Source organism: Passer domesticus, chromosome 6 (genome assembly GCF_036417665.1).
Source record: "Passer domesticus isolate bPasDom1 chromosome 6, bPasDom1.hap1, whole genome shotgun sequence".
Lineage (NCBI taxonomy): Eukaryota > Metazoa > Chordata > Aves > Passeriformes > Passeridae > Passer > Passer domesticus.
The window spans coordinates 61149364-61163958 of record NC_087479.1 but is presented as its reverse complement, the minus strand read 5'-3'; the positions used below and the strand labels follow the sequence as shown (position 1 = coordinate 61163958).

General features: G+C 35.0%; 1 protein-coding gene across 1 annotated transcript in view; it reads left to right on the top strand.

Moving 5' to 3' along the window:
• Positions 1–13406, top strand: part of SLC17A6 (solute carrier family 17 member 6) — a 28534-nt gene extending 15128 nt beyond the window's left edge. Inside the window, exons 4-12 of the mRNA XM_064426210.1 lie at positions 2176–2290; positions 3715–3802; positions 3907–3993; positions 4916–5058; positions 7059–7208; positions 8427–8559; positions 9255–9365; positions 10810–10937; positions 11274–13406. Of these exons, the coding sequence (XP_064282280.1) occupies positions 2176–2290; positions 3715–3802; positions 3907–3993; positions 4916–5058; positions 7059–7208; positions 8427–8559; positions 9255–9365; positions 10810–10937; positions 11274–11606 (1288 nt within the window). The 3' untranslated portion in view covers positions 11607–13406. The remainder of the gene's footprint in view (positions 1–2175; positions 2291–3714; positions 3803–3906; positions 3994–4915; positions 5059–7058; positions 7209–8426; positions 8560–9254; positions 9366–10809; positions 10938–11273) is intronic.
• The last annotated feature ends 1189 nt before the right edge of the window (positions 13407–14595 follow it).

Genomic DNA, 14595 nt, shown 5'->3' with positions numbered 1-14595 from the left:
CTAAATAATAATAAATACTGCTAAGTGAGATATTGAAAGCAATAAAACAGTAAGGTTTTACAAAAAACAGAACTATATCACAATATTTTTTAGGTAGAATTTAGCATTTATGGAAATAAACCTAAGAAGATTAAAGAGCCCAAAAGATAAATACTTATGATATTTATGATTGTGCACTGAGAGATACAAAGCAACTATAGGAAGATTTATTTGCTCTTGATTAAGAGTTATAGAGGAAATGGACTCACTACAACAGCCATGCATGACATCACTTTTAATAGGGACTCACAAACAGCACAAAAAAGCCATTTCTTGCAATAATAATAATAATAATTTAACTTGCTCTACTTTTAAATCCTTAGGTTTTTGGGGAGAGGGAGGAAATCATTCTTATAAAGCATAGTTCAGAAAGAATTGACTCACAAGTGATGCTGCGGAATTTTTCATCGTCTATACCTGATGTAACTGAATGCTCACTTGTACTTGTGTGTCTAAATACAGGCAAGATTTTAATCTGGAAGAAGCATGTCTCTGATCATTCCTTCAGTTACATTTTCCTTTGTCTTCTAGAAGGAATAGACTCAAGGAAACAGCTTCTCTTCAGTAAACATGAGAACAGAGGCAATTCCGGGAAACATAGCTTTCAGTTTTGGGCAAATTGAAGCTGACTTCAGATACAGGATCACAAAACTTTCCTTGAAGAAACAGTTACCTTAAGCAACAATTTTGCAAATCTTAGCCTTGTAAAGAGATGGCAGTTTATAATATTCTATCTTCACGTGATTTTAACCGAGCAGGCACCACTGGAGTTTATGCAAGCATAAGGAGGTATTAAATTGTAAGGAAATGAAGTGCATGTAGTTTTAGAGTAGAAACTTACACATTAAGAAATCAAGAGTAGAAGACGATTTAGGTCAAAATAGTCCTCACAGTGCAACACAGTCACGTGTCCAGTCAGTCCCAGCAGATGTATTGAACACGCTGACAAGCAAAGCCAGAAATATGCTGTACAGACAGCTAAATATTGTTCAACTTGATATAGACATCAAAGGGAAGACAATTAGGAGATGAGATTTAGGGCACTTTAGAAAAGATTCCTTACCATGACCTTTAAAATGTGTCAAATAGAAGTGGCATATACTCAGTTTGCTATTTCAAGATTTGTTTCAGACTGTGATTCTAAATACAGAATGTGGAATATTGTGTCTTTGGGGAGAATTTTCATCCTGCATCTTTAGCCCAAGGTTTGTTTCTCAATGACTTATGGCACTGTACCAGTTTCTGAAGAACACAAGTGAAGGTCAAAGGTTTCTGTCAAATCAGTTCCACATCAGATACTGTGATGTCATATGTCATCAGATTTATATTTGCATTAGATAGCTTGAGAAAAAAAAAGAGACACAATAATGCTGGGAAAAGATTTCCTCCTACAAGAGGTGGATATTAATCAAATCAAATAAAATTCAGTCAAATCAGTGGAATTGAAAATGAATCACCACTTCATGCATTTATTTAGACTTTGTTATGTGCTTTATTTCAAATTAGGATGCTGTGGAATCAAAATGAGCAATTTTCAGTGAGCAGCCTCTGAAAAAGCAGTAGTAAGAATTATCTGGTTTCTGCAGATATGTGTTTCCAGATTAATTATCTCTTGTGTCTAGGAAAATCCCAGCTCTAAAATTCTTCCCGACGCTTTCGGCCTGTATGAAAGTCAATTCTCTTCTGCTTTTTAAGGAGTAAATGTGTGGTGTCACTTTCTTACAATTAAGACACATGAGACACTCTTTTACTGACCATCTGTTTTAGCACACCCTTTGGAGACAAACTCTGGTTTTGTTTCCAGAAGGCGGAGAATTCAATCAGATTTGGTTGAAATTAGTTTGAAAATTAAAGTGGGTGTTTATACGGAAATTAATATCTATACGTGTGATTTCATAAGATACATTTCCTTAGGAAATTATGCTAAGTAGATAAACACATCCATGTTTGGTCTGGGTCTTTCCAGACAGATTATTACACAAGATGGAAGTAGACACTTACCCAGTGCAGTCAGTATATTCCCCATATAAAGAACACATGTAGGGAATATTTATATTGATATATGAGCACATGCAGAATAAGTCACTTGGGAGAGCACTGAAGTCTCTTACTTTCCCCTTTTTGCTGCTTTTGCAGAGTGTTTGGTGCTGCTATACTGCTGACATCTTCCCTCAACATGCTAATACCATCTGCAGCCAGGGTGCACTATGGATGTGTCATCTTCGTTAGGATCTTGCAGGGCCTTGTAGAGGTATGGAAAATTGTAAATCAACTAGTAAATGTAATAGGTATTTGTTAGTCTTTAGCTAGCAACTGTAGCTTTGGACGGAAGATAGAAATGGTTTTAAATTTATTACTGATTTTGAGTATAAAGGATTTCAATATATGAATTTTTGCTATTTGATTTTCCTTCAGCTATAAAATGTCATGGCAAAATGAGAAGCCAGTGAGATATGCATTTAGCACTGATGTTTTACTAAACTTCTATACTGCATACGGCCTTACTGGTGTAATTCTCAACAGTTACTTGTTGGTCAGCATCACAGAATATAACAAAAACCTAAGGTTATATCTTAAGTCCTGACCATGCCACGTTTTTGTTGGAATGGATAAGAGTTTTAACATAATTTAAATGAGGAAAAAAATAATTGAGCCTTTTTCCTTTCCTTTCCTTTCCTTTCCTTTCCTTTCCTTTCCTTTCCTTTCCTTTCCTTTCCTTTCCTTTCCTTTCCTTTCCTTTCCTTTCCTTTCCTTTCCTTTCCTTTCCTTTCCTTTCCTTTCCTTTCCTTTCCTTTCCTTTCCTTTCCTTTCCTTTCCTTTCCTTTCCCTCATAACCTTTATATAGGTTATTTTATATAACCTATATAAAAAATATATATGGTGTATATGCATATACCATATGCATATGCCATAATTTTTAATCACAAATTTGTGTACATTTGTACATCTTAATCAGGAATTAATGTACATTTCATATAACATCTTTCAAAATTTCAGCAGTGCAGGTTTAATTTTTTTATTGTACATTTCATATAACATCTTTCAAAATTTCAGCAGTGCAGGTTTAATTTTTTTATTGTTAAGTTAAAGGCTGGTTTTGAAGAGAGACCTAAAAGGTAGCTGGTTTAAAATGAAGTCAAGTAATATCATTCAAATACTTACTTTATATGCTCAAGTAGGTTCATTGAAGACAGAGTGAAAAATTCTTCAAAGTATATTTCTAAACTGTTATAGATCTTATTTTCTAGTTTTAGAGCAGTGGCACCTTAATCTGTATTTCCTAAATTTTGCTTTAAATGTTAGGCAAAACAAATACGGGTTGGATAAATTGGTCCTGCATTAGAAGGACTTCAGAGGATCTGTGTTGTCATCTTTCCTTTGATTCTGGTTCTTGTGCACTAATGCTCTTTAATTATTTGGGATTCTTTCCTGGAAGGGGGAGAAAAAGGAAACATGTTTTATATTTGTTTCATACAGTCTCTCTAGTGATTTGAAGTGATATGCAAAACCCATTTTAGAATTGACGTTTTCCTGTGTCTGTGCTCAGATTTTGCTATAAAGGTGCAAAGCATTCTCAACCTCTTGTTTATAGCAGCTAAAGATAAAAACTCATGCAAAGACAATTGACTGAGTGACTGACCAGCTTTAGCTAACTTGTGGCACACCATTCCCCAGGGGGTCACCTACCCTGCCTGCCATGGTATTTGGAGCAAGTGGGCCCCCCCATTAGAAAGAAGTAGGTTAGCAACCACTTCCTTTTGTGGTAAGTAACTTTGTATTTTTGTCTTCCTTCTATTTGTAATGCATGAGTGTTTTGAAACTGATTTTTTTTTTTCTGCCTGTTCATCCACATGTCTTGTTTTGCAGGTTCCTATGCAGGAGCTGTGATTGCAATGCCTTTAGCTGGGATTCTAGTGCAATACACTGGGTGGTCTTCTGTGTTCTATGTGTATGGTATGCATTTCTGCTCATTTCACTCCAGTATTGTTGACCTTCCTCTACCCTTTCTAAAAATGTAAAAGCTACTGTTAAGACGATAAAAACCCCAGAGAAGTGGGACTTCTAATCTAAAAATACAGTCTAGAGAAATGAACAATGAGAGAACAGAATTTAAAGAGAAGGGTATGTAAGAAAGCAAGATAAAAAAATAAGAAAAGCTAGCTCACATTGAAACCTTCCGTTACCTTTAGCACCAGCAGTGCAAACTTCTGGGCAGATCTATAGTATCTCTGCTCACATTAAAGTCTCTCACACTGATAAAACTGCAAATTTAGAGTATCTGCCCTGAATAAGTTGTCCTGATTTTTATCTGAAGACCTACATTAATTCACACCAGTCGTGTTAACCTGTGCGCACAGAAAAGAATGCCTCAAGGGAATTCATTCTGCATTTATGTGAATTAAGTGGAAGCATTATAGAAATTTAATAAACTACTCAAGAAGTGCATTGCTATGTTGAAAAAGTTGCCAGAGTTTTCTATTCTGCAGGTAAAAAAATTAGTGCAGTAATCAAACAACAACACCTTAAAGCTGAATGGGCCTTCATTTACAGTTTGATGAAATGAAATGGAAGCTGTTTCATTGCTTTGCATTGTACAAATTGATGTTAAAATAAGTGAATATTCACTTACAGTGAAATAATTCTATAAACAAAGCAAAGACTACTTCATTGTGCCATAGTTCTGCATGTTTTTTGCACAAGTATTATTCACAGGACCAAACTCTCTGTTGGAGTGTTACCTCTACTGAGAGAACTCAGTAAAGAAGCACAGACAACAATTGCCATTTAAATTTGTTGTAATTCTTCACAGATTTTTCTTCCTTGTTTGTTGCTTTACTGTGTATTTCTTTTTAAAGTCTTTCTTTCCATTCCAAAGGGAGCTTTGGTATAGTCTGGTACATGTTTTGGCTTTTGGTTTCATATGAGAGTCCTGCAAAGCATCCTACAATCACAGATGAAGAAAGGAGGTACATAGAAGAAAGCATTGGAGAGAGTGCCAACCTCCTAGGTGCAATGGAAGTAAGAATATTACCCACACACTGGTTTCCAATGAGATAGTAAGAAAAATAAACATCCCATCAACCAAATAAAGACAACAACAAAAAGTCAAACACTCTTCTTAAGATCGAAAAGTGTATTTTGAACAATTTGAACAAATGTGTTCCTGGGGGATGGGAAGATCTTAAATCTGCTGGTGGATTTCTGGGTGGATATTGCTTTTGCACTAAGAGAACACAGGTTCCAGTTCTTCTAGCAGATGACTCATGGAATTTGTGCCTCTTTTTATAAAAAAGAAGTACAGCTACATTTGATACTGCAACTTTATTTAGACTTTTCTTATATCTTGAGCTGAAAAAGTCAGTTTCCTTCCTATATAGTAATTTCTGGAAGGTTTTCTTCTTCCTAAAAGCAAACTGCAGGACAAGCACTAGTCTGTGTCTCTTGAGGTCCACAGAACATCAGAAAATGCCCATCCTTATTATTTTATGTATTGTCTGCCAGAAAGACTGCAAGTTGCAACAGAGCTTTGAGATCCATAAGAACATTTCCCATTATTGCAGTCATTTTGCTGAAGACATGTTATCAAGCCTCTCATAATCTTAGCTGACTCTGTACTGGTTTAGTTCTCAAGAACCGTGTATGACCTAAAAACCATGTATGAACTCTGAATTTTCCAGCCAATTAACACTCCAATCGTGCTAACTAATAATGATCTTATTTCTGTAACTGCTGAAAAGTTTTAAAGAAAATATTGCCATGTTTGCTCATGCGCTCAGGAAAATAAAAAAAATTGTTTAAGCTTCACTTCGTCTGCTTAAACTTTTACACCATCCATTCCTAGTAGACCCTCATTATGTTTTCTGTTTGGTCAGAACAATGGTTCTTGATTGAACTCAGGAATTAACTATTTTTGGCTTAGTAAAAACTTTGTTTAGTATTAAATAAGGAACTGAAAATATTACGTAGTCATTTTTTGACAGCTGAAATTTTTAGGTATATTGAGGGCCTGTCTCAGTTGATATTCAACAGCATTCAGTAGAGTTCATGGTTTTGAAAATCTCATGTGAAATGAGTTACTTTGAAGGATGTCCTTACAATTCTAATTTGGACTGGACAATTTCTGTCTATTTTTTAATTTAACTTTTAATTTAACTTTTTTTTTTTTTTTCCCAAAGTGATTATCTTGTATCAATAATTCAGTTACTTCTAAAATATTTAAGCTGAAATTCTTCCCATACCATAAAGTTAGATTTTCTGGCTGGCTTCCCATTGATTAAGTCACTTAATCCTTATCTGTCACTTAAGTGTAATTTAATAGCTATACAAAGTGTTGCACATATCTGTCTGTGGGCTGGCTTTTCTTTGAAGAAAAGCCAGTAATCAAATCTATAGTAGACTGAATTCAGCCTAAATTCTTGCTGAAGTGATTTTCAAGCACTTAACTGGGTATGGATCCTGTGTTTGGATCAACACAGATGGGTGGAAGCCTGAGCTTGTGGACAGGTGCTGGGACTCAGCAGGGTTGCCCATCTGTCTTTCTTTTTTTTCTTTCTGCAATTTATTTTAAAAATACAATAAAACAAACAAAAAATATATTTGACCAAGCAGTTTCAGCTGAGACTTGATTAAAAAAGGTAGAATACTGCAATTAAGACTTAGATGCTAAAATACCTGTTTGCAGTAAATCTGAAAGAAGTCATGTAGTTAGTGTCAATTCTAACTGTTTCCTCAAATACAGCAACCTTGTCTTTGAAAGACATTATTATTTAAAGACATTATTATTTTGGTTTTATGTCCATGTACATATTTATATGACTGAGATAAAAGCACTTGTACATGAGTGCTGTGATACAATCAAGTATCACCGAGTTTCTTCATTTGTGCATTTTGTAGTAGCATTTATATGCTGTGCATATATGTGCTTGTTGGACCATAGCTAAAAAAAAAGGGTAAGGAAAGAGAAGATGGATAATTGATAATGATCAACATGGTAACTGGATCCCCTTTCTATGTTTCAGAAATACAAAACACCATGGAGAAAATTTTTTACATCTATGCCAGTCTATGCAATAATAGTTGCAAACTTCTGTAGAAGCTGGACTTTTTACTTGCTGCTAATTAGTCAGCCTGCTTACTTTGAGGAAGTGTTTGGATTTGAAATAAGCAAGGTATGTAAAAAGAATGTGAAGATTTTATCTTAACTAAGTAAATATCGGAGATATATTTGTAGTATTTATTAAGAACGTGTTGCACATCTTTATCATGGATTTACATCTTAAATCTTACTCGTCCCAGTTCCTGTTTCCTTGACCAGCAAGAATAAGTGAAGTAACAACTATGACAAAGGATAGGATAGGGAAAGGTGGAGGCAGGGTGAGATTTAGTGATGATTTACTTGGGCCTACATTGCAAGTTAAGTGCACAAAACCAGATCATGCTTGGTTTTAGAAAGGTGCCAGCAGACCCATCACACTCTGTTCCTGATGCCCCAGGGGCTGCAGAATCCCACCAAAGCTTACAGAAAGCATTGCTAAATGTATTTTTCCAGGTGTCTTTTAAAAAGCAGGGCCATCTTGTTCTAGGAAGGATAGTATAATTTGTCACCTTTCTATATGCACCTTTAATGTGGTGAGAACTGCTCCCCCTTTCTCATTTAGAAAGGCGAAAAGACAGTGGCAAAATGCGAGATATAGGGGTGATCTGATATCACATATGATCCATGAGATTCATACGAAGTTTGGATCAGACCTATGAGGTAAATATGAATACACAATATAATCTATTGGAACAGTCATCACAAAAGTACTACGTCTTATTTTGCCATGTGTGCATAGCACTTTGAATATCACCAGTGGATATTCAGTATTTTATCTTTCACTACATACAAAGCTTTTCAGACATATCTTTTGCCCACATACACTTTGCAGTTTGGTCAGAAATCAAAGACAAATGGCCATTGTGCAAGTGATGATGATCCACAGGGAATCTGTCTAGGCATGTGAGTCTTTCTGCAAAGCTGCACTAAACACCGAAAGAAATGCAGCAATTCAGTTTTAGTGAATAGTGAATTTTCTGAACATTGTGATACAGGGACTATAAGTGAGGGGGTAAAAGCGATAGCTTAAATATAAACTATGAAAACAATTTATAAAAAAAAGTGTCATGGCATCAGAGGTTCTTGAAAATTCTCACTGTACTTCATAAAATAAAATAAAATAAAAACTTCAGATCACTAGTTTTGTTCATTTCATTACCCAAGACATTAATAAAGTTTTAGCACAGAGTATGACATTGAAAATAAATAATTAGCTGCTGAATGCTTCAGAAAATGAAGAATCAAAATTTTCTTATGGTTTATACTTTGCTAATTCTAATTTTAATTTTAGGTGGGTATCTTATCTGCTGTGCCGCATTTAGTGATGACAATTATTGTTCCTATTGGGGGACAAATTGCTGACTTTTTAAGAAGCAGGCAGATTGTTTCAACGACTAATGTGAGAAAGATAATGAACTGTGGAGGTAAGTCTTTCTATTTTATTTAAAAGTTTCTTGAAGCCATTTGATGTTCATATTGTGTTCTGTATAGAATGAAGAAACAATCTGCACAGTTGTATGTTCTTAGGAGGCAATACTTGCTGCATTCTTTATGTAATGTAGATGTAGTTACTAAATAAAAGAAAACACAGGTGCTCTCATTTGCCATTTCCATACAGTTATTTGGTATTTGGAAAACCATTTAGACTATTAAAGAAATAGATGAGGTTTTGGAGGGGAATTTGCCTACTCTTAGCTACTTACTCAGCCTTAGCTCCTCATCTAAATACCCTCTGCACTAAGAGAGCCCAGATGACTACCTGAGATTGCATCCTTGCCTTCTGAGGTGTTGAAGCCACATTAGCTGTTGTAAGGGCTGGAAAATTCATAAGCAGGTTACCCATGAGAGTTGACTGGAATGACCTAGCCACATCACAAGTATTTATTTTTATCTTACAAATGACAGAAAGTGGCAATAAATTAGCATATAAAGAGTTCAAAAAGTATTATTTGAGAAAGGAAGAACATGTGTTTTTTAGAGATGAAGGAAATACCTGATTGTATCCCACTCTGAGGTAATGTTTTATTTGTGTTCCTATGAAATGTCATGGCATCCTAAGGCCTGCAGTATTTGAGAGGGAATTTAATTCAATGTCTGATTTTATTTATTATTTCACCAGGTTTTGGTATGGAAGCAACTCTTCTTCTTGTGGTGGGATATTCACACAGCAAAGGAGTGGCTATTTCATTCTTAGTGCTTGCTGTAGGCTTTAGTGGATTTGCCATATCTGGTAAGATTATATTGTTATTAACACTAAACTATTTTGTCTTAAGAGATAAAACATCTATCTTTGCTTTTATTCATGAATAGTAATTAAAAAGCCCACTCACTTTGGAATTCCCAAAGGACATTATTTGTGATCATTATAAAGGAATATACATTTGGTATTACAGCTTTTATATTACATTATTTCTGTTCAAATAATTCAGTCTTTTTCATGTTCATTGCAGCAAATTAGACTCTCTTCTCATTTAGATGCTAATATACACTACAGATTTTTCTTGATATCAAACATAGAAGACAAATGGACTGGTATTACGTAACGATACCTAAATTTACACATCTTTGTTTAAACAGAAGTATTTCCTTTTTTTTCCACTGTGTACTGGTTATTGCTTTGTTAATATTGTATTATTTTATTAATTCGGGGCCTCTTAGTATTGTATTATTTTGGGGCCTAATTACTAGGATTTGTTTTCTGAATTAAAGGTCAGCTACTCCCCTTTCCTGCTGATTCATCAACCCTTTGCCTTTCCCCTTCCCAAACACAAGTCAGCTGACCTCCCCTTGTTTTCCCACTGTGATTTTAGTATCCTCTCCCATGCTGGTTCCTTATGTCTCAAACAGGCTCTCTTTCATTTTGTGCCAAACAGCTTAAATCCCTTCTAATCAAATCTGTCCTTGATTTCATGCATTCTGCAAGGTACCATTCTTGTTTTGTACAAGTTGGGAAGTGTATTGCATTTTCCCCAAGTCGACCATATCATACTGCCTGCCCTTTCCATTATACTATCTGTATCCAAAGGTTTGGTCTCTGTTTTCACTTATTTAAGTACTTATTTTGGGAACAATTAGTTCTGTATCTTTAGATTATTTAAATTGTTACTGCATACATTTTCAACAGAATTGTGCTGTTGAAAATCCAAGAGAACAAGTAAATATCTTTCAAAATTAATCATTAATTCAGTTATAGATACTGTTTTTTTCTCCAATTTAACACCGAAGAATAGAAAAGAACTCCCTTCTGCTGGTCTATGCAGCAAAAAGAAAAATGTGGGCAATAGGAAAAGAACATGTTACATACGGGAAGAAGAAAAGGCATGTTATTTACAGCATGAAGTGATCATGGAAGGCACTACAAAATACAAATTATTTCCCTGCCTAAATATTATCTGGGCTGTCTATTCCACACAGACATTTCTGGGAGGTTTTGGGGTTTTCTTAAGCTGCAGTTTTGGGAGAAAATTAACCTTGTATCCCTTTAAAATATTTTCTTAAAGGAAAATGAAAACCCAGAGTCTCTCTAGGAATATTTAAGCATTGCAAGTCTTTCAGGGATAAAGAAATGCAATTAAGCAGCCCAAATATGTTATAGTAAAAATGTCATGTCACTTTTCTAAACTGAAGTACTGCTCTGCTCTTGGTGTGAGCGCTCATTGACCTTTCTGTTGCAGGATTCAATGTCAACCATTTAGACATTGCCCCAAGGTATGCTAGCATTTTAATGGGGATTTCTAATGGAGTCGGGACCTTGTCTGGAATGGTTTGCCCTATAATTGTTGGAGCAATGACAAAGAACAAGGTAAATGGAAATACAATTTTCAAATCTTCCAGTTTGATACAACTGGTTTCAAGAGAAAGACCTTTGTATAATACAACTTGCCAGGATATCCATACTGGAGTCTGGGATTTGCATCCAGGGATGCTAATTTGAGGCATGCTTCACTATATGTCCATTAGGTTGATGCTTTTGTGGGCTGATAAATTTTTCAAAGAAAGATGGATATAAATATTTCTGAAATGGACACTTGAATGTTTTAGCTGTGCTATCACTTCAATCCCTAATTTAAATCTTGCAGCTCAGAAGAATTAGGTAAATCTATGTGCTACTCTGATTTAGCAAATTTCTTCTTTACAGACACGTGAAGAATGGCAGTATGTCTTCCTCATTGCTGCTTTAGTTCATTATGGAGGTGTGATCTTCTATGGCATATTTGCTTCAGGAGAGAAACAGCCCTGGGCAGACCCTGAACAGACAAGCGAAGAGAAATGTGGCTTTATTCATGAAGATGAACTTGCTGAGGAGACAGGGGACATTACTCAGAATTATGTAAATTATGGTACCACCAAGTCTTATGGTGCTACAACCCAGGTCAATGGTGGCTGGCCTAATGGCTGGGAGAAAAAGGAGGAATTTGTACAAGAGGAAGTACAAGACTCATACAACTACAAGGAAAGAGATTATTCATAACAAACCTAAATATTTGGTATATTTTGTAGTGTTTGTGATTAAATTCATTGTGATTGTTTGCACACAGAAATAAAATGTGGTATAAACATGTAAACACATATCAAACAGGAAGGTCTTACTGTAAAAAAATACATCAAAGTGCAATCTATATGAGTTGTGATGTTATCACTTTCATTAGGTTATATTTGTTCTATAAACATTAGAGTTTTAAGGGTTTACTGGTCAAAACTATAGAGGCAAGTAGATACTTTACAGTATACAAGAGCTAAAACTCATAATTACAGATTAAAGCACAACTAAGCAACCAAGTCGGCACATCTAATGCTCTTTTTAGAAAGCCAAAATTACTTGATCATTAAAAATGCACTTATATATTTGTTACACTGTATTGAGGTTGTGTTAAAGACACACATTCACTCAGTGCAATGTAGGAGTTGTGTGTTTAGTCTGGGACGAGAACTTTCTTAAAGAAGAAAGGTTGAGTCCTAGGCATGTACAAGGATTGATCCAGTTCCCTTAATGGTAATTGTGTCAAGCCTAAAGAACAAGTAGGGCATATTGTATGTTTATCGTGATTACATGCTGCAGGCTACTCTGTGATAATTAAAGGAATTATTTAAGAGTTTTATACTGAATGTTTGGGCACAAATTCTTATTTCTATCATTTACAGAATCTCATTAAATTATAGATATTGTCATGTTCTTCCCTGCATTTATCAACTAATATAAAAACAATATAAAATATTGAGTCTGACTTTTCAGGCAGCCTGGCAAATCCCTTTATCAAAAAACAAGCTTTATTATTCTATTCTTTGCAGTATATTCTGAATTTGTACTGGTGTCTTTAGAAAGAGAAAACGTACCCCAATATAACATAGAAAAGAATATAGTCTTTTACAAAATTCCAAAGAGAAGTTTACTATGAGCAAATAGCCCTATGAAAAAGGATGCATTTGTTTTGCAGGATATTTTGAGACCAATAGAAGAAACAGAGAATAATTTAACCCTTATTCTTCCCTTAATAGCTTTCATATTTTTACACATTGTGCCACAGTTGTATACATAGATATGTTTATTGAAGATATTGTAATTATAGAAAATGGTGTTATTTTAGAAATCCCGGAAATAAAAGATGTATTTGTCTTTCAATCAAACCTAATAATAGTGGACACTGAATACGAGTAACATAAAAAACTCACAATAAACCAAAGTGGTAAATAACTAGTGTTGGGTTGAAAGAAGCCAGCAAGCATCAGGCTTGTCTTTTTAGCATAACTCAACAGTGACTGCAACATTAGTGTACCAAGCAATAAGTGCAATGCATTATGAAGTGCATAATCTTCTAGATTATATATTAACCTACATTTAGCTTGTTGTATATACTTGGGGTTGTTGGGATTGAACCAAACTGAACCAACTGAAGTTAGCAACACCAGACCACTTCTTAATACTCTAAAATGACAACAATGATCCATTTCTTAATTCAATCAAATGAATATTATTGTATGTAATAATCCATTCTGGATTCTTGGTCTGTTCATTGTATTGTGCTAGTGATTGGAAACCCTGCTACCGCAATATACAACTTGAGGATTGTTTTTTCTCGTTTTTTTTTTAATGCAAATCATACCTTGACCTTAAGAAAAGAAGTATTTTGCTTTGTGCCTCAAAGTGATGTAAAACGTGACCATAGCTTTTGCTGTGTTTAATGAAAAAGATGTGGACTGTGTCACTTTTGTTGCTGCAAAAAGTGTTAATAAAATGCTCTATTTATCCTTTTATATAAAAAGGACCACTAGAGTTTCTTGTAATTTTTAGATGTGTTTTTATATAGATGACTAAAATGATAGTCACTGAGGAACAAATTCTGCTATTGACATGAGGAGAGTCTCTCAGCTGGGAGCTCTGATGCACACCCGACCTTTTGCATTGTCTGTCCTTGCTTCCAACCATGTGCACGCCTGTGGTGGGAGAGGCACCTGTCTCAAGAGTGTTTGTCCTCTCATAAGGATGGCTGGCTTAGGTGGGCAAGAGAAAGGAGCAGGAGGATCAGTGTGAGAGATGCAGTGAACCTAGGAAAGACATATTAATCTGTGTTAGCAAAAAAGCTGGCAGAGATGAAAGAAAATTAAAAGGTACACATGGCTGTTTGTGGAATTTTTCCTTTTCTTGATTATGCAACAAGGCTCCTTAACTGAAACATACTACTTTCCATCCATTTTTAGATAAACTCCACAGCATTCAGTAACTTAAAGAAAGACTATATTTAAAAAAAGTATTTTTCTAATAAAATTTCTACTTTTCAATAATTTTCTTTTGCCAGGTAGAATAATGCAGAAACATCAAACTGAGCAAAAGGCTTCAGAACACTAACCAGAGCAGTAACAGGCCCAGTGCTTTTCACCTGAAAGATTCAAAAGTAGGATAAGTAGGGGCTTCAAAATTACTGTTGTATTTATTTTGGAAAATGGACAGCTCAGAAAATACAAAATAAATAAAAATCAATTCTTCTTAATTTTCAGACTAATCTTACAGGTTCTGTATCTTGGAAATATTTAAATAGTTTCATTAAATATAGATAGGGTTTTTTTCTTAGCTTGGTACCTTTGAATTATGTAGAACAAAGGAGAGACTTTAATTCAGGCATTAGACACTGCACTGTTCAGCCAGCTACCACTCAGTAAGGACCTAACAATTGCCTATGAATGCTACATTACTCAAGGAATCTCCACAGTCATTTTTTAGCTCTCTGTTTCTGCTTTGGCTTCTTCACTTCCTCTTTCAATGGCAGAGCAGAAGAATCCATTCTTTTGGGAGGAAGAAGGAGCCAGATAGGTCTTAAGGTTTTTACTTTTTCACAGACTCCTATTCATGTGAAAATACAGGAAGCAATTATCAGGAACATGACAGAGAAGGAAGAAAGGGGAAATGGTGAAAATAATTGGGTTCTTCAAAGAGAAGAAGCAACAGCTCTGTCTGCTTTAAGAAA